Below are 26,710 nucleotides of genomic sequence, written 5' to 3' on the forward strand. Positions count from 1 at the left end.
TTGTTACTAATTCTTTTCCTCAGATCACTTACGACTATGTAGAAAAAGACAGGCGACAAACTGTCATGTCACTAATAAAGAAGCTTTCTCCATTCTTCCTAACTTTTACCTAATTGCTAATTCATAAGCAAACGTTTCCTCTTACTTTATAGCTTAATAGCTTAAGAACCTTTGGCAAGGGCCTTTCTTAAAAATTCAAGTGCATTATGATGATCAAATCAACCATGAGCATTTGCTTTTTGCCTCCTTCAGAAGTCTCTCACAAGAACTAGAGAACTGACCTTCTTCCAAAAGAGCTGTGCGGACTCTTTCCATAAATACCATCTGCATCTGCTGGTCGACTCTCTCTAGTACCCGTAGCTTGGATGAACCTGCCTGATCAGGCTTCTCTTTTGTAGTTCTTCAGGTCACTCCTGGGAGGAGATCAGTCAACCAGTGTCCTGGCCACCTAGCTGGAACCGCTGCTAGCAGCTAAGTAATGTCATGTCTGAGTTCCTCTAAAATCTTGTGTTCTGGTCCTGAATAGCTCATCAGTCACTTAAATTCCAATGACATTTCCAGTTCTTCTGACATACACCCACCCCAAGAAAAGGCTCTGCTCTGAGGAGAATCTGCTGCAGTGAATAGAAATGCAGCACCTTTTCTGCTACAGCCTTATTTCTCCTTGATCACTTCTTTTTACACTTTTGACAAAGCTGGTAAGATGGCAGGTGACCAGATCTTAATTCTAATGCATGTGAATGTGTTTGTACGCCTTCAGCAAGTTTCTCTGTGAGGTCGTTCTGGTTGCCACACAGTAGTTCTACATTCAACTTGACAGACTGCCTTTTCTATTTTCTTTGTTCAGACACAACTTCTGTTTCCTAGGAAGGTGGCTTTTTATGTTAAATAGCCTCTCCAGCTCTGTTAAAGTATGCTGTTACTTCCGAGATCTTCTAGAGTGTTTCTGATGTGACCTGGGATGAGTTTCTAATACTCTGTCTTGAAACAATCTCCACATTACATAGGATCATTACATCCCCTTAAACAATTTTGTTTTGACAAACACATGCTATGTTTTGCGCAGCTCCCCTTTCTGAAGTTAGACACTACTATTGCATATTTTGACTTTTTTTTTTATTTCTACAAGGATGCTAAATTTGAATACCTTATGGCTACTCTTACAGAGAGGCTCTTCAGTTGAAAGATCTGGAAGCACATAAGGTTTTGATACATTCCTGAATAAATTTTATTCTTGGCCTCCTTCAGTTTCTCCAAGATAGGGACGGTGTTTAAAACTTCGTTCTTGTGCTTGCATTGTGTTTCATGACGATACGATGCAGTGTGCACCAGGCAATGGCTCAGAGTGAGGAGGTCTAGAGCCAAAGAAGCCAAGACAAACCATTCTGAAGGACTAGCCAAGACCCTGGTCAGAAGTTGAGCTGAAGATGCTGAGAGATACGTTATTTCAATGTGCAATCCAAGATGATAGCCAGAAGCTCAGGAAGAGGGAGCAGGCATACAGCCTTCCAACCAGGAAAAGACTAGACTAGGACTGGATCATGGGGCCTGGAACACGGCTGATATTAAATGGCAAAATAATTGGAAAAAGAAAACTGCCTGGTATTGCCTCACCTCCCAGATATGCAAAGGCAACCACAAAAAATGCGCAAGGGCTGGTTCTTACCCAGGCTCACACAGCTCCCTGTTGTGAGGGAGATTGTTTGCTGCCAGCTATGGAGCTGGGAGCTCGCACAGAGTCTGACAGGAACGGCTTAAACAGGAGGGGGTAAGTATCACTGAGCACTATGTGGCGATTTCTGAGCAGAAAGAGAGGAGATTTCTGAGCAGACTTTTACAGGCTGTTAAGAAATCAACGTGTGTGAAATCCAGGTATAGTTCTGAGCTCAAATTTGTTATGTTTATATTGTATTTACATTATTTAGACACACATTTCCCTTCTCACGGTGTTCAGGTTTGCACAGAGTAAGTGTATCCAGAACGAACAAGCCTAACAGAGCCGACTTAAAAACCTGTAACTATCTAGCTTCACGATGAAGTAAAATTTGCAACACCGGATTTAGAATGTGAATCTACATCGCCATCTGCAGAAAGCAGATTGGCAAATTAATTTGCTATGAGTATAGCAGCAATTAAAAGTGCCAAAATGCAAATATTGGGATGCAAGTATGGTATACAGTCAGGTGGAAAAGAGAAAGGGATATATATGCCATGACACCATTATTACAGCTGACATTCTACACAACGTGTGTTGTATCTCAGGAAAGGAATGCGTTTTATACTTTATTGCTTCAATGTTGTTCTTCTTCCCCCTTTTAGGAGGTAAACTGATCCCTTTCTGTTTCTCCCACATCCTCTCAACATCATTTTGCAATTTGAAGGTACGGCGATTGTATCACGCATGCGCTGTACTACAGGAGCTCGCTCCAAACCCTTCCTCCTGTCTGAGGTGGTTGGCCTCAGGAGTGCAGCAGATTTATTAAATCTTATTACAGAAAGAATGAAAAAAAAAGAGAAGTCTCTGAAGCAGTAAAAACTTGTGTGCCTGACTTTGTTATGATCTGCCCACCCTCACATACGAGACAGTGGCTGCTGCCTGCGGCCGTGAACCAACCCATGTCCTGAGCGTGGAAGCCAGCTCTGCATTTCTGACCAGTTCAGTCTCCCTTCTGCCCTGAAGACCCATGTACCACAGTGATACAAGAGATTAATGCTTGCGAAGCAATCTGATTAAGTATAAATGCTTTGAGCATTTCTTATAGAACAACTAATTTCCTCACATGATTTCGAAGACACACTGTGTTTCCTTCAGAACCACCTTTCAAAACTACTCAGTGGCCTACTCTGCTGCTCCTCCTCCCCAACCGCCTGTTATATTCGCCCAGTGGCCCAGCCCGACTCCTTGGGGACCCGGGGGCGCCGGGGGGGAGCAGTGTTCGTGCGTGTCTGTGAACGTGCCACCGGCGGTACAAACCCGCTTTCCCCCCGCCCTACCCCGCAAAAGATGGCGCCCGTCGGACAGCGGGAGACCACGCTCTCGCGAGAGGTCGGAGGTCTTATCTCGCGAGAGGTTGCAGGCGGAAGGGGCGGAACGCCAGGCGGAAGGGGCTGGGCGGCAGGGCCCGCTGCCGGCCGGCGAGGTGGGCGGCGCGCCGCGGTGGCGGCGCCAGCGCAGCGTTGCGGCCTGTCCCTCCCCGCGGGGCGGGAGCGGCGCCTGGGCCGGCCACGGCAGCGCGGGTAGAGCCCTGCCCCCGGCGGCTTACCCTCGCCTCGGCCGCTGCGCCCTTCGCGCTCCGCTCTCCTCGGCTGCCCCGGCAGCTCGCTCTCCTGTCCCCCCTCGCCTCAGGGCCCTCCGCCGCCGGGGATGCGCCCAGCCTCCTGGGGCAGCGCCGCCGCCCGCCGTCCGGCTCCCTGAGCAGCCTTCCTGCCCCGCCGTCCCTGCTTCTCCCCTCTCAGGTGCGGGCAGAGGCGGTGAGGGGGTGAAGTCCCCGCCCGTCGGCCTTCCCCCATGGTGGGCTTCGGGGCCAACCGGAGGGGCGGCCGTCTGCCTTCCCTCGTCTTCGTGGCGCTTCTGGTGGTGATCGCCATCCTCGCCTTCAACTGCTGGAACGCCTCGTCCCGCCAGGCCCTGCTGCAAGAGGAGGTGGCGGAGCTGCAGAGCCAGGCCAAGCGCACCGAGGTGGCCCGGGGGCGGCTGGAGAAGAGGAATTCGGACCTGATGGGCAAGGTCGACTCCCACAAGAAGCAGCTGGAGCAGAAGGAGGCCGACTACAGCCACCTGAGCAGCCAGCTGCAGGCCAGGGACGGCCAGGTGAAGAAGTGTGAGGACAGCAAGGTAAAGCAGAGGGTGCATCCAGTCCTGGGGTCGGCGGGAGGGTCTTTTTTTGAGCTCTTTTTGAGCTTTCCTTCTCTGCTGAGATGATTTGATCTTGTGTGATCAGTCAAAAAGCTATACAGAGCCTTAAAACTGCAGTTTGCTTGGCCTCAAGGAAAATGAAACAAGTATAATGTTCAGTTGTAGCACCGCTGAGCTTGTTTTCCCTGTCTCGCTCAAAATGCCTTGCACATCAGGGTCTGGTTCTTATGCAGGCAGCATATACTTGAAAAGAAAAATTCTTGCTGCTAACATAATGTGTCATTTTCATTAGCCGGGAAGAGAAAAGCTAATACAAAATTCAGCTTGCCCTTTTATGTGGAGGTGGCCTGGGGATTTCTTTTGTTGTGGAACGGAAAATGAGTGAATGCATCAACTTTTACTGTTCCACTTTCATAATCGTCACAGGCAACTCTTTACAGTGGAGTTAAGCAGACAAGTTCTTTTACTCAGTCGTGTATGGTGGTGTGTATTCTGTTTGCATGCAGTTCATAATTCCGCTAATTGAACAACACTTTTACCACAGTAGGATGTAGGGAAATACCACAGTCTCAGGCTTATTACTGGCTGAGTTTTTTCTGGCCCTTTCATATTACACATTTGATGAGCAGTATAAGAAAATGCATTTAATTGTCACGGAAAAATCTGAATATATACATCTCATTACAGAATTACAGACTTCTTCAAATTAATTTAGTTTGTATTAAAGTTATGTTTTCTTTCCTACTGAACCATTAAAATTAAGCCATTTGTGTGTTCAGCAAACATGTTTCTTTAATTTTTAAATTTTTTTTCTGAGATTAGAATAAAAAGCCTGATTAAGTATGTAATGGTGGATACTGGTGTGCTCCATTGGAAATAAAAGCAACTAACACCATTGTGATTAAAAATATTGTGATACTATAAAACCTAGTTTGATTTATGAATAAGTATTTTATAGAGGTATCAATAGTTAAGTCTGAGTAAGTGAAGCTGAAAGATGCTTCCCCTTGTAGAAGACAGAAAACAAGTAGTTTTCTAAAGTGTTGAGGGGTTTTGTTATGTTCTTTGTTTGTGTTTAAATTGAACTTTTACATGCAAATGGAGGGCAAATAGGTTTAGTTGTTCATTGCCCTCTGATAAAAGCAAGCATCCAAAGATGGTAGTAGCTTGAAGATACAGGCTGTAGTCAGTGCACGGAGTTGGAACTCCCTTTCTCAGGCTGTTGAGGATACTAAAATAACATGAGTTCATGGCTAGGCTGGACAAATTAGTGGAGGAAGTCTGCTGTAGGTTGGTAAGTGCATTGAAGCCTCCTCCAAGCTGCAGACTGTTGGAGAGGTGGCCAGGGATATCCAAGGGAAGTAACATAGGTGGGTATTTGTAGTATGGCTGTTCTTTATGTAGGTGAAGGTGACTGTGTGTTCCCATGATATAGCCTGTGTTCGTAGGGCAATGAACTTTAGTGCATTATTGTAACTGACCGACAGATGTAAAACTCCACTGGTGGTGTTCAAGTAAGCTATTAACTATTGGGCTGCATGGCAAGGCTTGCTTTTAATACCAGAAATTGGTATTTTTTGGAAATGTGGTGTCCTACAGTAAAACATTACAGGAGCCAATGCAAGTGCGAAGTCAGGGTGTCTAGCAAGGGTTACTGGAAGGCAGAGCCTGCTTTGATGCACATGATACAAGCAGAGGTGCTATTGAGTTGCCCCTGCCTGCTCACCACTTTGTTGTTCTCTGTAGATCTGGCTGGTTGCTGAATGCTCTCAGAGTCTGGTATCTCACAGGGCAGAGCAAGAGAAATGTGACCAGTAAACCTCACAAATTAATTTTATTGTTGATTGTGTGCATACTGCAGTGTATGCCTGTATCTTCATTCTTAGTTCCAGAAGCTGCCATTTAAGGCCATGTAAGCTAGTAGCTTTTGAATATCCTCACTGCTTGTGTTCAAAACCTTCAATGTGCCTTAATAGGCAAGAATAGCAGTATGTTTTATCAATAAACAGCCACTGTCCCTTTCTCTTTTCCTCCCATGTGAACTACTGTCATGTTCTCAGTGGTGACAATCCTATTTTTTTTTCCTAAAGAAACCTTTTAAGTGACTTAACTTAGAGTAGAGAATAGAGCTCTGTTGTAGAGAATAAAGATTTGTTACCAAAAAAATAGTGAGTAGTAGGCATATAGTGTCTGACCAAAAAAGGCTTGAATGATAATTTTTTCTCTTCGAATTTGGCAAGGATGTTCTTTGAACAAACTGTTTTTTACCAATAATCTTAGTCCATTTGTGAAATACAGGAACTATAATAAAACACCAGCACTGATAGGTCCCAGGATATCAGGAGATCACAATAAATCTAGGCTTATTTCATAGAAAACTCATTTGAAAGACGCTACTCCGGTGGTTATCATGGTGTCAATTCTGCTTTATGCCCCTTTGTCTTCCTAAGAGATTCTTTGCCTTGTGGTCATGTAAATCAAGTGTGCATTTCCCAGTGTTGAGGCAACATGAATTTCTGCAGGCAGCTTCCTCCTAGCTCAGTGATATCTGTAGTCAAACGTAAACCCTTGTCTCTCCTCCCTCTCCCTGCATGCATAACAAGCCAGTCACACTGCACCAGAATATTGTTTGCTCTTATGAGCAAATGTAGTAGTGTGACCTACTGTGTTGTAGAAAGAAAAAATAAAACCCATGAGTTTTTGAGAATGCTCCTATCACCCTGTGCTCATCTTGATGGGCTTGTGATGGTCTGCCAGACCTTGGAACAAACCAGAGGAGTGCTCCTCTTTTGGAGCTTCTCTTGGGAGGCAAACGGGGTTAGTGATTGCCCCAGTGTTTGGGGGGGGGAGATACGTGCAGAGTTAGCATTAGTTTCCTGACTATTTCATGCTTCTTTGCAGCATGCAATGAGGAAACTTTTTTTCATAGCTCTATACATCCCTTTGCAATAAGCTCAATAAAATGATTGAATGGCAGGAATTTGTAGTGGAGAGCTTCCAAATGGCAACCATCCAGTGTGTGGGGGTTCATAGCTCTGTATGTGCTATTGCAGCTCTCGGGAGCATGCCTTTCTCATTCCAAAGCTATTGCTGATGATGCCAGGTGAGCCCTGCCCCTTAGCTGATGCCTGGAAATGGTGCTTCATAGGATGAAACTGTTTAGTAAGGCACCCTTGGGAGCAGCTGTTATGTTTATGTTTGATAGCTCCTCAGTTCAAAGCTGTAGCTTTACAGCAGTGATGTTGGGTGCATTTTCCAGTCTTACCGTGTGTTCCTGATAATCACAATGTCATCTCTGACGCTGTATTAATTGCGTGATGTCAATTCTGGAAAAGGCAGTTGTCAACAGTAGAAAGATGATGGAATTGTGGCGTGCAGACCCTTGTGCAAACAGACTTTTAAACAGCTTTCCTGTGCTGTTCCAGCAGGTGCCCTAGCAGTGTGTTGGGAATGCCAAAGCTCGGGGAGCTGCACAGAGGGGTATGGACACCTGCTCGTGCTGCTTCGACAGGCAATTCGGGGCTGTTCTTGAGAGAGAAAGAAATGACTCACAAGGAAATATGCCTGAATGTCTACAGTTTACCACTTTGTCAGGAAGCAACACCACCTGTGTTCTGTCTTGCCATACACCGTGATAAACTCCAGCATGTTTATAACTTCTTTCCTTACAGTGCCTTTCATATGACAAGACTGTTAACAATTCAGACAGCACTGGAAGGTTGCCTTGCATGTACGTAGCTACATACATACACAGGATTTTTGATGCTTTTTCCTACAGAGAATTTCTTTTATACATGGCAACTGCTTTGGAAAGGATCTGAGAAGCCACTGAGAAATATGAACGGTACAAATAGGTCTAGACTCAAGGAGGACACAGCTCAGAGAACTGGATGTGCGCCATGGTTTGTGGAGTGTATTTTTTGCATGTGTAGGTGGAACAGATCCCATGAATCATAAAAAAGCTTCTTCCCTTTCTGTCCTTCAGATGAGGGACATTTGCTGTCAGCTGAGCTGTTTTGGATATAAATTCTGTCACTTTTCTCTGAAACCCAGAATTGCCAAACTGAAAGATTGTGTGATAAAACTGATGCTATCTTCAAATCAAACTCCTGTTAACAGACAGGCAGCCGTCCCCCAGCCCATTACAAGTCAATCATTTTATAGGATGAGCAGAAGCAAGCTAGTGGGAAGGCTTTCTGTATCATGAATTCTGGTAGGTGAAGGTTTGAACACAGAACTCACTACTTCCCAGGATCTCCTTTGTAGATTTACTGGGTTCTGGGAAAGAACTGCATTAGAATGGAAGACAGGAAAAAACTTGTCATTATTGCCAGTGGCACTGCAAAATAGGGAAGGATACTTTTTCATTAACGCTGAACAAGTCCCTCTCTTTGTGTCTGTTCCCGTGTCCCGGCGTGCGTTCGATGGAGAGCTGGCAAGCTGGGCGCCTGTTGAGGTAGAAAGGCTCGGCGGTTACTTTCGTCTTGTGCTTCTGTGTGAAGTCCCCACCACAGGGCTTGCTTGTGCTTTTGAGATAAAGCATAGGAAAAGTGCTTGAGATAAAGCCAACACAGGCTTTCGTTCAACTATTGTTCTTTGTGCATCCTGTAACTAGAGTGCCTTAAATGTCTTGGTGAGCAGAGCACACGTGTAACCGCTTCCCAAATGCGTGGCGCTCGGACATGCCGCGAAGGCTCCTTAGCTGTCCCTGCCGGGTGTTTTTATTTTGTATCATATTTCAGAGCAATATGGTCAGGGTTCTCAGGTTCCCGAAAGATTGCAGCATCTGCCATTCTTTCTTTTTTCGGGAAGAGCCTTGTGAAGTGGCTGGGCGTTCCCCCCGGATGTTGGAGCCATTGCAGTGGTGCCTCTCGGCGAAACCCTCCTGGCTTGTGTTCTCGGCCGTGGGGCAGGGTTTGCTGCCAGCACTGCCCGTGTGTGCATTGCTGCTAGGGATGAGCCAGGACACTGCAGTCTGGCACGAACAAAACTCTCGATGGAGCACTCTGTTTCATAAGGAGCCTCTATTATGTGACTGGAGCTGTTGGATGCATGCCTCAGCGTACGCTCTGTTCTGCAGAAAATCACGATTTCAGCAGTTCTTGTATGGCCGTAGTTCCTAAAGTTATAAATGCCAGCCTCAACCCATATGGGACCAATTGAATCGGGCAGTCCAGAGCTTGAGTGCCTCTTCCAAAACCAAAAACATTATGTGAAACATTTTTAAAGGAGTGAGTAATTTGATAAAAGGGAAGGTAGAGGTGGGTGGAGGAAGTCTTGAAGTAAAGGCATACGTCTTTTTTTGTTTGTTTTGACAGGAAATGTAGGTAACTGACTCAGACACTAAGCTTCAGAATCTGTGTGGGAATTGGAGTAGCCTGTGTGTGTGTGTCCCGCGCCAGAGTAGGTGTGCTCATACTTCATTCTGGTATCCCGAGAGGCAGTTCTGACCGTGTAACCCAAGAATGACAACCCTCTTCCAGCACCCTTTCTAGAGTTACTGTTTATACCGATCATCAAACTACAAGAAAAATAATTACAGCATCAGTGTTGCCTGATGACGGTCGTGGATTTTTTCATCCTTTCTCAGGGTGTTCTACATGTGCATCTTTCTCTTAATTTCTGCTATTTTTTGTCTTTATATCTTTAAGAACAAGACAAAGCGTCTTTACTTAATGACTTTGTGTACATGCATTTCTTATTTATTGTAACTGCTATTTTTCTCCTTACTAAAAATACCAAATTAAAAGCTGTTGTGGAAGTCTACTGGTGTCAGATTTGCTCTTAAAAAAGTGTGTTATGAATATTAGGTAGCATCATGTAAAAACTTACTTTAAATATACATTGGGTAAAAATTGTTTCTGCTAATGATGCTATGTGTTTATTTTTATACACTTTCACTATGACCTTGGAAATTTGCCGTCTCCTTCTGCAGTATCAGAATGCAGTGTGTTTAATTTTAGTCCTGACAGAATCTACTTTTTGTCAGATAGGTATGTTCTGGAAATAAATTTAAGTCCTTGTAGCAAAGCCTAAATATAGTGTTTAGGTTGGTGATATCATTTACAGATAACTAAATATACACTACTTAGATTTACAAGAACTTTGTATATGTTGTTCTGATAATCCTTTACATACATTCATTGTTTTCAAAGACAATGTAAAGTGAAAACAAACACACCTGAGTCTTCACAGTCTACACCTTCTCTATTCTTCTGCTGATTGTCTATATAACCATTTCTTCCTTTCAGATGAAGCTGCAGAACAACATATCCTATCAAATGGCAGACATACATCGTTTGAAGGGTAAGGAGTTTATGGCCAAACTGTGAATTTTTTTTTTTTGGTGTTTATTTTTTATCTGCCTAGGTACTGCAGAATACATTTTAAATAAAAGATCAAGTGATGCTGGAACATTGCATAATGTGAAATTTCAGTGTATTTGTTTATTACCTAGTCTGGATAAGCGTAGGCTTGGCTCTCGCAGACTTTGCTCTACCGGCTGCAGAAAGAACCTGTATTCTGGTCCTGCTTAGTTCCAGGGTACTGGAATCATTGTCATGACCAAATACACAGTTTAGTATTGTTTGGATCAGCAACACTGTGTGTGATACTTACGCTGGGTCAGAAAAGGTCCAGAAAACATCTTTCAAGGCTGTTATATATAGACATGATTACAATGCCTGTAATCTTACTGTATGGCTTTCAGAGTGACCTGGAACAGCTAATGCCAAAATTTGTACATGCCTGCAGATAACGTATTTGTCATTTCTGCCTCTATCTGTGTAGTTGCCACTTAAAATATTAGGAAGCCTAACAATTATTTGTAGACTGTGGAGCAGGGAGAAAAACTGCCAGAGCAATTACTTATGAAGACAGGAAATATGTGTTGGTTTTAGTGTGAAGGTACCTTCTTTTGTACATTTGTTGCAGAAAAAGCATATTTGACCACTGTGCCTAAAGTAATCTAGTAGTATTTTTGTATTACTCAGAGTGAAGTAGCATTGTATAAGTCTTCTGAATGAAAAGGTAAGGAAAAATGTAGGGGTTTTGGCATAGTATCAGAAGAATTGTTCTATAATTCATAGTGACGTCAGGCATACAGGAGTAAATTGGCATCTTTCTCAAGTTAGTTTAAGAATCTTTAAAGTATATCCAGAAGAAATAACATAAAAACTTGAGCAAATTTTTAACTTCTATAGCAATGCTGAAAGTTGTATCTGACATGGGGCATTTTTTCTTTTATTTCTGTATTCATGTTGACTCTGCTTTTTGGTCTAGAACAACTAGCGGAGTTACGTCAGGAATTCATTCGCCAGGAAGATCAACTTCACGAGTACAAGAAGAACAATACTTACCTTACAAGGAGATTGGAATATGATAGGTATGTCTTCAAGAATGTTAGTAACTGTAGGTTTGTGTGTGTGTAAGGTTAAGTCTGTATTTATTAAAAAGTGCAAATTAATCCTATTTCTGCTAATCCTGAAACTTGAGTATACTCCCTTAATGATGTAATACCTTTGACTTAGCTGTTTGATTTTAAAGTTCTATTTTTTGTGTCATTCTACTCCTCCTCTTAAAAGTGAGATATGGTCTAAGAAAAATCTGACTTACTAGAATTGTTCAGCATTGGACAATTTTAAGTCAATGCATTTTTTTTATAACATGGAGATCTTAGTTAACAAATACATGGAAGATTTTAATCAACACACCAAGGCTGTTAATTGCAATTTTTCTAGAAGTGTAATTTTATTTTTTTCCAACTGAAGTTGAAACTATTGTGTAGATTGAAATTTTAAGTTGACCTCAGTCAACTTTTAAGTTCATGGTGGAGAAACAGGGAGAACAACTACTTCTGAAGCCTTGAGGAATGGGGGAGATTAACACTTGCGAAAATGTTTGAAACTTTCACACACACACAAAATATCCTTTACCCTATGTGTTATGTGGAGTATTTGTGGGTTTGTGGGAGAAAGGAGTTTCGTTGAATTGGGTTGATCTCTGTGTGGCTTGTTAGAGAAGTTGGGACACTTTGTGTCATTCAGATGTTATTTGAGTTGGTAGCAGTAACTGATAGCAGTAGTTGTGCATCTTCTGTGTTGACAGCCATGGGACATATATTGCTTTCCTACTGGAATTAATATATGCTGATGACAGATTAACTGTGAAGCTTGAATTTTCTATCACTTTCCAGGTTTTGGAGGAAATATGTTCAAGGCCATTCCGTTTATTTTACTGTTTTTCTGCTCTGTCCTTATTTTTTTTCCAGTTCTGCTTTCTTTCTGTATTCAGTCCATTTCCACTCCATACACTTTCCAGGACAAGGCTTTTTGGACAGACTATTCTAGTTATATCTCAGGTTTGGCTTTTTGTGCCACTTCATATTTTTCCCCCTATTTTATTTATGGAAGAGCAGATACAACAAATGAAATATAACTAATAATGTGTTTCTAATCAAGTCTGCAGTGTGGGCAGCAGATCAAGGAGATGAGACTGCAACATGAAGAAAACATAAAGAAATTAATGGACCAAGTTGTGCGGGAACAAAAGGTAATGCGCAGCTATGTTTCTCTGTTGAATTAGGCGAGCCCGAAGTCTGCTGTTTGACTCAGCATTTTGGATATATGGAGGCCTTGGACATTTGTCCCCTGACTTTTCGTTAAATATAGTCCGGAGCAGCCCTAAATAAGTGTGAGAACATTTGCCTGTTTTGCTCAGTCAGTGAACTGAGCCTTGAAGATCAGGCTTAATTCTTTACTCTCCTACAGCCTTCCTGCATGACATCATTGCTAAGGATTTTGGTTTCTTCTCTGTAAAATGGATGTTACTTTATAGCTCTCCAGGGTAGGATCTATGTTCTTACAGCCTTCCACAGTTTATCGCAAAGGGAAACCTGATCTCTGTTGAGGCCTCGAGGTGCTAATGTGATGCAAATAACAATGGTATTTGAATGGTATCAAGGGTGTAATTACGTGGTGCAAGCTGCCAGTAGAATATGGGCATCTTTCCTACAAACAGATGAAATAACCTGCTTTTCTTAAAATTTCATTTCCTTTGTCCCTGTTTACAAACATTTCAAATAATAAGGCAGACTTGAAGTAGGGTTCAGTCAGATCTTTTCTTAAAATCTAGAATTCTTTCAAAGCCTCTGACCTGAGGCTTAAGGCCAATGATGTCTTAACCTGTTTGCCTTGTACTTAAGAGCTACATATATACAGCCATGCTGTATTTTACATTTTCTGTTCAGCTACGTGTCCATACTCTTGTCTACCCTCAGGGTTCATATTTGTATAGAGAGGGCTTCTGCTGTTGTTTGCTTTGATCATGTAATTCATAAATGTGATTTTGCTTACCCAAAGTAGTCTTGAATTTGAGGGGGTTTGTTTTGTAATTTTCAGGGTTGTGCTTAATATTGATTCTTTATGAATTTATTCTAACAGGCCACACAAAAAATCCAGTCCAGTAAAGACACTGAAGTAAGTCCTAATAACAATGACCAGGCAGTATCTAAGACTGTTCCAGAGGCAGAAGATAAAAACACAGTGAAGAATGAGCAGCCTTCAGATCATGTTGTAAATGGCAAAGGTATTTCTTTTTTTTTTTGTCATTTCTGATAAATAATGGGCCAGTTGTGTTGCATCCTTTGCTATCATACAGAATGGTGCATTTCTCATTAAGTAGAACAATGAATTATTTGGCTCAGATAACTTCATTAGCTGCATGTGATTGTACTAAATTAGACTTCACAGGTATCCAGAGATTGGCATGTCCTTTCATGAAAGTAGTTTCTTGCACAGTTTTGTGTTCACTTTGTTGGTTCATTTGACATCTCCTTCCTCATGTGGCCAGTTGTGAACTAGAGATTGCCTCTCCGCTCCCTGTGAGATGTGTCTTGGGGTGAGCTAGGGAAGGGGCTTCTTGGAGACCTAGAATCTGCACAGAGAAGGTGGCTGGAGGTGAGGAATGTTGAAACTGCTGTGAGAAGTCTCTAGCTGGGTAAGTCAGCAGGAGCAGCGGGGACCTTTTGGTTATCAAGAGCTGTTCAGGAGGCTCTCTGACTAACTGTTGCAGTTGTTGCCTCCCTCTAGGCCTCTCCAAAAGACAGACGGGTTCTTTTTGTTTCTACTACTTATGTTGCTGAATCAGCACCTTTTTGTATCAGTGTCTGTTCTGGCCAGCTTCTTGCAGCAGGCTTTTCCTACTCTGCTACCAGGAGCAGTGCATCTGCTTTCCATCCTTTTCTGAAGATCGCACTGACTTCGGGAGCCCTGCTCCAAAGCAGTCTTCAGTGACTTCGATGGTACAATATAAGGAGTGTTGTAGTTGCATTATCAATATGGGATGTGTTCTGTGGATAAAGGACTTTTCTTCTGGTCTTAGAGCCTTCCACAAGAGGGAAATTCACTGTTCAAACTTGAAGGTTAATAAGGCAGAATATCCTATTCTTGTCTTACAGAGAAAATCAAACCAGGAGGAGATGCAGGCATGCCTGAAATAGAAGATAATGACCCTGCTAAAGCTGAAGATACTCCCACGGGTTAGGAGAAATATTCTAATACTTTCACATTTGGGTTCTTGGTGGCATACGTGTTCTGTTTGAATACCATGTGTTTTGTAATGAATGCAAAGTTTTGAAAACGGTGTACGGTAATAAAATTCAAGTGGGGTGTAAAATCTGATAATTTTTACTGTGCTTTAGAGGTTCAAATTCTCAAAACTGAATGCTTCTGATAATTCTCCCCACCCCCCGAAATCTTGTATTTTATATTTTCATCTATGGTTTAAAACCAAGAAAATAACAACAAAAAAGTTTACAAGATTGTTAGAGGAAGACCTTGTATATAGTGTCTGTTTGTTTTGTGTTGATGCTTTTGTCCTTATGTTTTATTTTAGCTTTAAAGAAGCCACTTATTTCAGCTCCTAAAAATGAAGGTCATCAACCTGTTATAAATCTTCCAACTGAACAGCCCCATGCTCCAAATCTGGCAACAGGTAAAATTCTTATTGGCTGGTGACGAGTCAACATTTTATAGGAAACTTACCATTTAATATCTGCTACCATGTCATGAATGTCAGACAGACATGGCCAGCCCCTTTTTTGTGTTTGATGTGGTTACAAAAAGACAAACAATGATGAATTTCTGCAGGATACAAGATTGAGTGTATTCTGAGTCTGGCCTCCTGAGGCATGAGGTTGCTGGTTATACAGTCTCTCTTCGCCCCCCCCCCCCCCCCCATAATTTCTGAGCCTTTTGACCAACTTCAGCCAAATTTGAGAGTTAGAACTTTCAAAGGCAAGTGTTTCAAGATTTCTCCACTGGACAGAGGAGAGTAATTGAAATTAGTACTCCTCCTTAGGGGTACTAATTAGACTGGGCTGCAGTGTGTCGGGAGTTGATTGTTGGTCTAGTGGTAGTTATAGTTGGAGAATAAACAGTGTGGTACTGTTGCTTGCTCGGTGTCCTATTTCTGTGAACAGCTCACTTGAGGGTGACGTGGGGAAGGTTTAGGACATGAGACCACTGAAAGTACTGCAGTGAAAGGGTTTAGAAGAATTGCAGTTAGAAAGTACAAAAATCCATTGAAAATATACTTAAATTTAATGCTTGTGGATCAAGTCACTTTGCTTTAATGTCAAAGAGAACGTTAGGTTATATCTGCCCTGGAAGTGGCATGTTCAAATACTGGCCTGCTAAAAAACATTGAATACAATGTACTCAATTATTTATTTGTGACATGACCAAACAGCTTGAAGCTTTTTATTATGCCCATTATTGGTTCTTTTGAAAAAAGACAACGGAATTATTTCTTAATTTCTTTCCTTTTGCAGTAAACATGTAAGCAGATTAGAATACCAAAATCAGTGAGCTCAAAGTCTGTATACACATTTAAAGTTTATTTCCAAATGTCAAATCTTTTAAATTGTTTCTTTTTGTTGTTCTGAGACCTTCGTTTTGACTTTTATTAATGAGAAAACATAAAAGACAGCAAGTGAAGTTTGCTTTGTTGAATTTGGAGTATATCAACAGAAGGTTGATGTGAATTTCCAGGGGACCAGGGTTTTCTGTATTCCTTGGTTTTGTAGTCCTGTGATTCTGCTTATTATTTTTAGCATAACTTCTGTGACCTGCTGCAACCTTCTCAGATCATAGCGCTTGAAACAATAAGTGGTGCTTAGTAGATTTGAAAAGCAGAATCAGCAGGAGGATATAAAAATACAGAAACGTATTATTGTCCTGGGCTTCATCAAGTGCTTAAGTACATACAGAAAATCACCTGAGAAGGTAACAAATTAGGATTGATTATGTATTAAAATGTGATGCATTAGGTTTTGCGGTAAAGTTATAGCCTTCTTTTGGAACCATATAAAAACCGAATATGCTTTCTCATTCTGTAGGACTGCACAGTGACAATGATGGAAATGCTGATATTGCAAAACAGATACCTCCAAATTCTCTCCAGCACTTAAATTTTGAAGAAAATATGGAAAATCAGAAAGAACGCAAAATTGAGACAGACCATATAAAAATCCCAAAGAACAGAGTTAGTGACTTGCAGAAGATGAAGCAAAGTAAGTTGGCCAATATCATATACTTCAATATATTAAGAAAATCACTTCATTTTCTATCTGTAATAGTGTGTGTCTGGAAAATAGGAGCCATTACAGCAGGTGGCCTTCTGGAGAGTAAGCCTGAAAAGAAACGTAACATGTTACCGTGTAAAAGATATGCCTTAATGTGTCACTTTTCATATATATATTTGGTCATTAAAAAAAAAAAAAAATTTGCTTATAGGAATTTGAACTGCTTTTGGACATTATTACACATTTAAATAGATTAAGCCAAGACTTTTGATACATGCATGATACTGAGTGACTTACAGTCACACTGGATTACTTGACTTAAATATGATGTTTTGGACAATATCATAAGAATTTAGCCCTTACATAGGGGGTCTTTGTGGTGCAATGTGTGTATTGGCCAGAAGTTTGTTCTTCTGTGAGAGGAAGTTTTCCAGAACCTTTCTCTTCCATGTCTGCTCAAGGAAGAAGCCTTCAGACAGGAGCAAATCATGTATTTGTTTGTGTGTGATGGTGGTAATACTGCTGAGGCTTAGTGGGCAGACAGCAGGTAAGAACTTGCAAATGCAGGTACAGTTGTCCGTGTACTGTTGTTTTTGAGACGTGTCTCTACCTTGTGGCTGATACCATAACGTTGGGAGAGTATTATGCCTACAGCGTTTGATTTAGCGTCTTCCTAAAGAAACTGTTTTCAATATAATGTTCCTAATGGTATCAGTGGAGATACTGTGCTCCGAAGTGTAGTACAGAGTATACTGACTAGGTATACCTTAACCTAGTTACTTTTAAAGAACTAATTCAACTCCTTTAGCATTTGAGTGGGGAAAGGGGCATCTGGAAGAAAAAACATAGTGCTGAAACATTGCCTCCTGTTTTTTACCCAACTAAGATTTTTTTTTTTTAATTATATAGCTATTATAAATTCAACTTTAAATTTCTTTGTACTCACAGATAAGTAGCTTTCACTTAGGCTTTGGTTTCTATGATTAACATCTGTCTGTACTCCAAGATGACAAGTTGTTATATCAGACCAGCCACACTCAGAGTCACAAGAATTGAGAGGAAGAAAGGATTCTATAGCATCCTGCCAGAAACCTTTGTTAATTCTGTGGACGGATAAACAGTAGTACAGAAATAGCAATTTTGTTGACATAGAATCATGAATTGGTTTCAGCAATCAATGAAAAATGAATTCTGAAACTTAGGGTCACTCTTGGGAACATGAAACTATGCATTCATTTTTGTCTCAAAAGGTTTAGTTTGGGAAGTTCCCTTTGTTAAAGTTAAGTTGTTGCAATTCCTTTTCATGGTCTAGAGCTTGACTGGCACTTCTGTAGCTTAGAGAAATTGCAGGAAAAAAATGTCAGCTTCTAGCAATCTCTTAAATATTCCTTGAATAACAGAGAAATAAGTTTAAAATAATACTCCATTTATTCTTGTAAAATATTTTAGTTGTTGTTCTGAAGCAGAGGTTAAATTAAAATGGGGCCTGAGAGCACATAGATTGGCTAGCAGATAGCTAGCGTTGTGTGCGTTGGCCTAAAGGGGTGTACAGGGATGTGGGAGTTCAGTGTGTCCATGCCTTCTCCCCTCAACCCCTGGAGGCCCCCAAAGGGTTGGAGGCTGAAGCCTGTAGGTAGTGCCACACCTCATCTGAGAGGTTTAAGAAGCTACCTGAAATGGCTTCTGAACCATCTACAACTTCGAGAGGTATCGTTGTAGCACAAGACAACATGCCTTTAAAAAGTGAATGGAAAGAGGATTGGGGAGTTCTAGAGACCCAGCAGCCTAGCTTTGATACCTGGAAAGGTAACAGAACAAATTCTCAATCAGTTTGAATGTAATATGACAAGTGGCTAACATGGATTTTTCAAGAACAGAGATTGTGTCAAAGTGATACAATCTGAAAAGTACATATTCGAAGGAATGAAAGCAGTAAAAACAGGAATGTGACTTCGTTGTAGGCAAATTAATGGAGACCTGGTCAGGAATAACGAGCTATTTGGTGGGTGCACAACTTTAAGAAAAGAGTATTTCAGGCATAGGTGTCAGAGTTTTACTTGAAAAGCTTTTGTGAGGTTTACAAAGATGCAGCCTTTGCTTGGCACCGTTTGGTATTTTGAGTGCTGGGTGATAAACAGTATATGAGACGTGGTTTACAGAAATGTAAAAGCTTGTAAACATAGAAGTAATCCACAATTAAGAATGGAGAAGTACATGCATGGAGTAAGTGACAAACAGCAAGTGAGCAGTTCAGTCAAAACCAGTGTGGTCAACACTGGGTATTAGTTACTAACAAATGTTTCAAGTGAGGTTTTTCTTCTGGGATGTGTTAACAGGAATGTCAAATAAGATCATGAGATGGAGTAACTAACTGTTTCAGCTAGTGCTTGTGAGGCCATCCTCTGGCTTTAAGTACCAAAGAAAGATGATGGGAAGCTGGAAGGAATTCCAGGGAGAAAAAAAAAAAAAACCGGGGAGGGAGCGTAGTATGAGGGGAGAGTAGCTCTAAAATAACTCAGGTTTAGTAGGTAGGGAATGGACATCAATTTACTGTTGGCTTTTTTTAGAAACAGTTATTTTAATATCACTCATGGATTAAGTGGGAATAGATATATTCAAAATTGGCATGCAACCTGTGCAAGCTTTTCTTCCATTTTGTGCATCCTGAGATGTGCAAGACTATGTAGTTTCTCAGAGGAGCTTCTTGAAGACCCTTTGCTTGTCTGACTTGAGCCGCTACGGCTGAAGTGACAGAGCCTCCTGCTCCAGTTGTTGGGGTTTTTAAACGGATTGGCTGTCTTCCCTGGTAATGGATTAAATGGTGGCAGCTACCTCTGTAGGCCGGAGCAGTGAATGTCGCCGTCGTAGGCTGTGAATGGGTGCCTAAGAGCCAGTGATCGTCACTGATTAGTCTTTTCCTTTTCTCTTTGCTCCTTCGTATTTGGAATAACTTACATTGTAATGATGCAGTGAGGGAGAGACTTTCTGTATCACATATGGAAATAGCTAACCCAGGTTTGCAGAAGATTTATTTCCTGATTGATCAGCAGTGGGTGTTCTGAAAGGTCTGTTGGTGGTGAATTCAACCCTCTGGTGTAGAGGCACCCTGCACTGGCACACAGCTTTCCCTGTAGGCACTTGCCTGGCTGGGGTTTTGGTTACTGAGTGCTTCAAAACCTGCTATGCATCAGCCCGTGGGATGGTAACCATCATGGGTCAGGATATCCTTCATATCTGTCTGGTTTCAGTGTCAGAGAACTTCTTCCCAAAAGATGTTTTTCTTTTTGATAGCATAGATTTAGAGAGTAACTTCAGTACTAGGCACAGAGATAGGCACACTGCAGCCCTTTGGTTTCAGAAGCAGCAGAACCTGAAAGCAATTGCAGCAAGGTTGCTATTTGTGCTCCTACCTGGAATGTGGAAAAAACCTGTGTGCAGCAAACCTCCACTCCATGCTGCTGTTTAAAGTTGTCCTGTAAGCAGGTCCTTAGTGATGAGCGTGTGGACAGCCGCTCTGAGTAGCGTGCTTGTAAGGATCTGGCTTGGAGTAATATGGCATGTGTCTAATCAGAATTAATTTCAGCAAACGTTACCTGCAGATTTTAGCATCAGTGACATCCTTATGGGACATCCCATGCTGTCGCTAACCTCTCGTGCTTCATGACAATGTATTCACTGTGCCTCAAATAGTCAGTCCGTGTATTGCCTGCGTGATGGCCACTGACTCGTGGTTGGAGTGACTGGAGAGATCTGCAGTGCCATCAGGACTCGGATCTTGTCCGTCTGCTTCAGACAGCAGTTGGTGCCTTGCTGGCTCGAGCTATCAGGGACTCCTGTTCTGGTGTTTGCCTAAAGGCTTGCTATCCCATGACCATTGTATGTGCCCTGTGCTAAGAGCATTGCTGTTCTCCTGGTGTGTGCGTGAAGTCATCTACTGCCTAAACCTTTTGTACACCTGACTCTGCACGCACAGGCAGTGGAGTTGCTGTCAAGACCGCCTACCCAAAATGACCACTGCTGAGGTTTGTGTGCTCAGCCTTTTCTCCCTGGATTTGAAGTAGCTTGAGCTAAAGTACTGAATACTTGATGTGAATGAAGTACCTGTAGCGAAGGAGTAGCTGCATCCTGAAGCTGTGCTGGAATCCGAGCTTGCCAGGGCTGTCCTGGAGGCTGGGGTGCTCCCGCGAGCCCCAGCACACAGCCCTCTCTGGGCCGGCTGTGTTTCCTAGGATCTCTTTCTAATATTTTAACCTTTCCTTCTGTCAGCTTAAATTTATTCAGTAATTGTTTGTCACAGTATTGTTGGCATATCGACAGGCTCATTTTTTTCTGTAAGTTGAGTGCATTCAGTTGTCTTTCCATAGCTTGTTTTATATTTAACCATGCGTGAAATGTACAGTTCTGTCTGCTTTTTATATATAATGCAGTGTCCAAAAATACAAACAATAAAATCAAAGATTACTCAATTAGAGATGAATAGAGAATGAATAATATATTAAACTTTTGATTTTGAAACAGATAATAGTTTCATCTTGCTTATTTAATTAAAATAACAGAAACTTCTGTTTCTGTACATTTGAGCTGCACTATATGTGATTCTTCTGCTTTTCTTTCCCACCCAGATAAGCACTATGTTATTGTTTCTGTCCTGATTTTTATATACTGCCATATGTGATAGTTTTCATTGTTTTAAGAAATATTTTCATTTTTACATCTCTCCATGTAACCAGCCTCCTTTTTAATCCTAATGTCGAAATCATATTCTTCAGTTCTACTTCGCTGTTTAATTGCTTCCACTGCAAATCACTTAACATTTGCCTTGGCAGACTTTTTTCTCAGTCCGTTTCCAGTCTGTAAAGATTATATCACACTTCAATCCTATTTTTTTAATTTATACATAATCCTTCCAGACTTGTATCCTCCACAGACTCAGTGTCACATTCTGAACTGCATTGGACTTGAACAGATCTCCTTGTATCGCATTAAACACCAGCTCTGAACTTGACATTACACCATTAATCTTTCATCATGTACTTGGTTGACTGTAGTCATTTCATAGCTTCAGCTAAATCTCATTTTTCTTGTGCATTGTTTCAGTATCTGGAACTATTCCTAATTCTTTACTGGGAGACAAAAATACTGGATTCAGAACATTTTGAAAACTGTTAAAGCTTAGTAGGAAACCAGAGTGTAAAGCCAAATTAATTAGTTAAAATCAGTTCAGAGATGCGAGGCAGATCTTTGCTAGATTTTTACCCTTGACAGTATGGTACACGTTCTGCAGACCTTACCGTATATGCAGTCAGCAATATATTGCTCTGTTGTTTGTAGAAAAATGTCAGTCCTCAGAAAAATGTCTAGATACAAAAACTTTCTCTGTATGCTCTTCAGCATTTTAAGAAAACTTGTATTAGTGTTTGTAGGTAATCAGGTGGAGCTTTTTTGCTTGCTCTAGCTCTTTTCTCCTAAGAGTGAAGCTCGTAACAATCAGGTTTGACAAGATCCAAGTGCTGAATGACCGAGTACAGACTTTTTGCACGGAGGTGTTCCATAAGCCTTGTTATTCTCCCCCAGCCCTTGCCCTTCTACCCCCTTTCTCCTCCAGCTGAAACTACTACAATAAACCCGCCTATCTTAACCTGCAGTCTGCTTTCATTTAGAATCTTCCTATTTCTTTCCTCTCTGCTTCTGACTTAATCGTTTGCCTACTTCACAGGCCGATTCTTTGATGAGAATGAATCCCCTGTTGATCCGCAGCAGGGTTCTAAACTGGCAGATTATAATGGGGATGATGGTAACGTGGGTGAGTATGAGGCAGACAAACAAGCTGAGCTGGCTTACAATGAGGAAGAGGATGGTGATGGTGGAGAAGAAGACGTCCAAGGTGAGCTTGGGCCTTATCTCCATCCCATTGTAATAAAATCCACACCGAGTTTACTTGTTGAATTTGTGTAAAGTGTAGCTATTTTTAGCTGATCAAAAATTTCCGATACAGAATAAATAAGCTGTACGCAATCCTAAAAATTCGGTCTTGCTCTCCGTTTGAAAGCAGTGTTATGTTACAGCAGTTTTCAGTGAGAGCATGTTGATACCTTATTTCAGTCGTGTATACAGTTTCTGCTAGGCAAATCACGACACTACAAATTCCAGAAGTGGTTTTGTGTGAAACCCCAAATCTGGTTCCTAGCTAGTTGGGATGGAGTCTTCGACATTACTAAAGCAGTTTTCAAATACTGAAGCGTAGTGGGGTTTTTTTGACTACCGCTTTTGTCCCACCTGCCTTGAGGTGGTATGCAGGGGGGTTTCAGTTAGCAATTCTAAGTGTAATTTTCGTGTATCGTACACAGATTCAACAGGCTTCTGGTTTTCCTTGCTAACCAAACTGCAAAACTCATTAATCTGGTGCTAGTGTGATACCCGTGTATGCATGTTCACCACCTCGTTCTGCATGCATTTCGGTGCAGCGCCTCTCCATTGCTTGTCTGCCATGCACATCTGCCACGTTGTCTACCATTTTCCATCTACTTGTTTGGTAACATTTTGTGAAAAGCGTGCATGTCTGTAGGGTGAAAATGTTTATGTAAACATATATAGTATTACCAATTAAAGAAAGTGCAAAATAAAAGAGGGGAAAAAGAAAATAAAACATCCAGTTGAAGTGCTACAGGCACTCCAATTTTGATCCTCCTAATGCAAGTTTTTTAGCTGGTAGTTTTTCAGACATGTATTTAATTGGTATCCAAGCCTAATTAATGGGAAAAGCTAACAAAAAGCAACTAATTTCTGTGTGCGGGCATCTAACTATGCAGTATAGGCATTTTTTGGCTGGGCTGGTAGTTTGAAATTCATGAACAAGCAAAAGAAAAGTCTGGGTCAGAATCCTGGGCAATTAATTAACTTATCAATGAAAATGAAAACTCTGCTGCTGCTCTGGAAGATGAGGCCTGCTTTGTTACATGTTTTGCTCAGAGCTGTAGCAGTGGATTTTACTCTGGGTTGCCAACGCCTCTTCCCCTGGATGGGTCGTTGCTGGGTTGCAATTTGCGTGGACAAGAAGGTACAAAAGTATATAGAGTGTCTTCTGTCGATGCTGTGCTGTGGAAGTAGGAGACTTGCTTCTAAAGATTACGATCTTGTAGAGAAAAGGAAAGCATGGTATGTCGTGCATGTTTGTACGTCTAAGCTCTGCTCTGCAAATCCAGGCAGTTGTGTGGGCTGGGTTTTTCCTTTTCCCAGTTCGGTGCCCCTTACTGAGCGGCGGCTGATGCCTGGCTCCTCGCCGCAGTAGCTCCTTACCCGGACTCGAGGATAGTTCTCGAAGCAGTCACCACGTAACAGTTACTGAAGCTGCGCTAACTTCTGCCGTTTGCCTCACTCAGCCCTCGGGCTCGTCTTTACGCGCAGCCGCTGCGCTGCTGACCAGGAGCCTGGGCGGAGGTGGGCCGCCCAAGCGGTGCGGGGCTGCAGCACCGTCTTCCCGCCGGACGCGGCTCTTCTGTACTGTGGCGCTCCGTGCTCCTTTCCTTATTGGCACAAATACGTTGCTGTGGTGGCCTCTACAGGGGAACTAATGGCTTTAGGTAGCAAGAGCTGGTATCGTGTGTGCTGTGAACTATTACCGGTAGCACGAACAACGTTCCTGTATGCCACTTAGGAAAGGGTGGGTATGATAGAGTAGCAGGTGGTGGAAAATTGGTAGAGATTGTGCTTATGGAGCTTGCCATGCAAGGGATATTTAAAAACAAACAAGCAAACAAACAAAAACTGTAACTGAAAGTGGCCTCACAAAACTGTTTCCCATTTCACTGTGGCACCTGTCAGTTCACTGCTCTGGTGGCTTTAAATTTGGAAAAAAATTGGTGAAAATCTTTTTTCTGATCAACCCCTCTGTATATCTGTATAGATATAATGGATTTAATATCTGGTAGTAAAGATTAAAGAATGTCTTCTGGAAGCCTTTTCACGAAGAATAGTCTGAGCAGCCTGTGTTGCTACCTCAGACTTAATTTTCCAAGCCCTTTGTTATGTTGTTTCCTAATAACTTGTTGACTTGATTTGATAGAAGTCAAACAGCATGGCAAGTGATGCTTCCAGAAGTACCATTTTAGAAAGTGTCTGCTTTAGTCTTTACACAAATGTCTTTGCAGGGTAGGAGAGGGTAGAATTATGGGGGCTTGGAGGGAGGGTGGTTTTAATTGTTTAAGGAGGGGAAAAAAACCTGAATTTCTGTCTAAAAACTATTAGAAAAACATCACATGGTTTTGCATTAGGCTGGAACCAAGCATGTGGCATGTGCAAACAAAGCAATTTAATTAAACATGTTTTTCTCTTGCTGCTAGAAATGCGTGGGCCCTAGATTGAAATTATCAGAGGAAAATACACAAATTTGGGAGATACTCCCATGTGAATGTCAGTACCAAATCTGGCATTCCTCCTTCCAGTCCACCTGTTCCAAATGCAAGGTGATACTTCAAAGTTGTTGGCTTCTACTGTAGTAAATATGTTGTTGTGGTGGCTGGATGGTGGAGGATCATATAAATCAAGTGATACCCACATGCTGTATTAGTAGTTTATTACCAGACAAAAGCATCTGTGGTGTGGATAACCTTCAGCCTTCTGCCGTTGGGCGTGGGCTACCATCGAGTACCTGCCTCGTGGGCAGGCTGACGAGTGATGGTTGTGGCAGTGTTGAAGAGCTTGAGACAGCTTCTCATCTAGTAAAAGACCTGGTCAACTTCAAATTTGCTTTCCAAATTCCTGTGAACAAGCATCTTCCCTGCATATAAAGCAACACAGCTTTGAAATGCAGCAAAAGCTTGTTAATTGAAACAAACTGATGTTTTATGGCTCCTTCGCTTATTGAGGGAAGAAGGCTGGGGACCCACACAGGAGAGAGCTGAACTATGGCAGGTAGAATGCAGGCTATGTAATACATTTTAAAACATCACTTGAAAAAAATACTCAATGTGCATTTTCTTGACGTATTTTTTGTATGTGCTACAGTAAATGGTTATACTGAGGATGCACGAGGTTGGTTTTTTTAATTTTATGATTTTTCATGAGCCTCAAAAACCAAAACCCAAGGGGTAGAAGTCAAGTAGAGTGGTGGAGAGAGAGAGTTGTTCTGGATCTGAAAGACAAGGTGAAACATCTTTGTGCTTCCAGTCAAGGACAAAGCTGTAAATCCATTGTTAAAGATGAACCAAACGCAGCGGAGAAAGATCTGGCGCTCCTCAAGTGGCCACTCGGCATTGGTTGCGGGGCCGCATACAGTGCGTCGCCCGTGCCCGGCTCCTGCTGCGTTTCCTGGCTGAGTGTGCAGCTACTCTGCAATTCAAGACAAGATGTCTTGACTGGTGGGCTGAGTGCTTGCCACGTAGGAGCCTGGCTAGATGGGTTTGTTTCAGCTGTGAAGAGTAGTGGTGAAAAACGTATTGTTGATTCTTCAGCAGTGTGGAGAGACAGAACAGGGATTTCTGTTGATAAAAGGTGTGAAAAGCTGGAGAGCTCCTTTTGCATTTTTAAAAGTCTCTCCTCAAATTTTACCCTCAAGTCTGAGATACGAGATAGTGGTATGTAAAAATGTTGACAGCTAAGTTAACTCCAGCATCGGTAAAAGTTCCATCACTGAAAAATGTGCTGAACCACGTCTGTGTGCAAGGGATCATTTTTCAAATCTGAGAAGTAGGTGGAAGAAGTACTAGCTTAGCCTGGAGGGGGTCATACAGAGTTCTCTGTGCTCATCCCATGAGGTACCCAACCTTGGCAAAATCTTAGACCGTATTAACTCTAGAATGGGTTAAAAAATGGCAGTGTAACTCTCTGAAGTAGTTGTCTTTGTAGGTGGGCTTTAGTGGGAGAGTTCGAAACCTTTACAGGAAGTTTCTCAAATTACAATAGTACGTGTAACTAGTTCTGCAATCTCTCAAGTCAACAAATCTCTGAAATGCAGTTGCAATAGAGCCAAAGATATTAAATAGTGTGAAGTCCCTGTTCTGCATGAGGGACGACTCCCCGGGTGCTGACAGCTGGACTTGTAATCGCAGGCCCATAGGCGCTCTCCGTATTGTCCCCGATGACTTCATTCCCATAAGCAGACGAGGCCAGTTCCGTGTGGATGTGTGTGTGTTCTGGGAAAGTATGCTTAAATATTTTTTCAGTAGCATCACATCAGATTTGATCTGAGTATTTTAATTGCAGATGATGAAGAAAGAGATCTACAAAATGACCTCGATTATGGCAAGCCACGCTTCAGTGATGGTGTTCTTTAA

At 41.9% G+C, this 26,710-nt stretch overlaps 1 protein-coding gene across 2 annotated transcripts; it reads left to right on the forward strand.

The window, feature by feature from the left end:
- Positions 1-3,508: 3,508 nt before the first annotated feature.
- On the forward strand, positions 3,509-26,710 carry GOLM2 (golgi membrane protein 2; the record flags this gene model as incomplete). Of its 2 annotated transcripts, XM_082005172.1 has the most annotated exons (10): positions 3,509-3,835; positions 10,108-10,162; positions 11,138-11,240; positions 12,316-12,406; positions 13,297-13,441; positions 14,313-14,393; positions 14,750-14,848; positions 16,254-16,427; positions 22,156-22,323; positions 26,640-26,710. In XM_082005172.1, 10 exons carry the CDS (start codon positions 3,509-3,511, stop codon positions 26,708-26,710), a joined length of 1,314 nt encoding a protein of 437 aa, XP_081861298.1. The 2 variants fall into 2 exon arrangements, with proteins under 2 accessions (XP_081861298.1, XP_081861299.1); XM_082005173.1 differs by lacking the exon at positions 22,156-22,323 and having other exon boundaries at positions 14,774-14,848.

This window comes from Phaethon aethereus (assembly GCF_964289735.1).
Source record: "Phaethon aethereus genome assembly, chromosome: 12".
In the NCBI taxonomy this organism is placed as follows: domain Eukaryota; kingdom Metazoa; phylum Chordata; class Aves; order Phaethontiformes; family Phaethontidae; genus Phaethon; species Phaethon aethereus.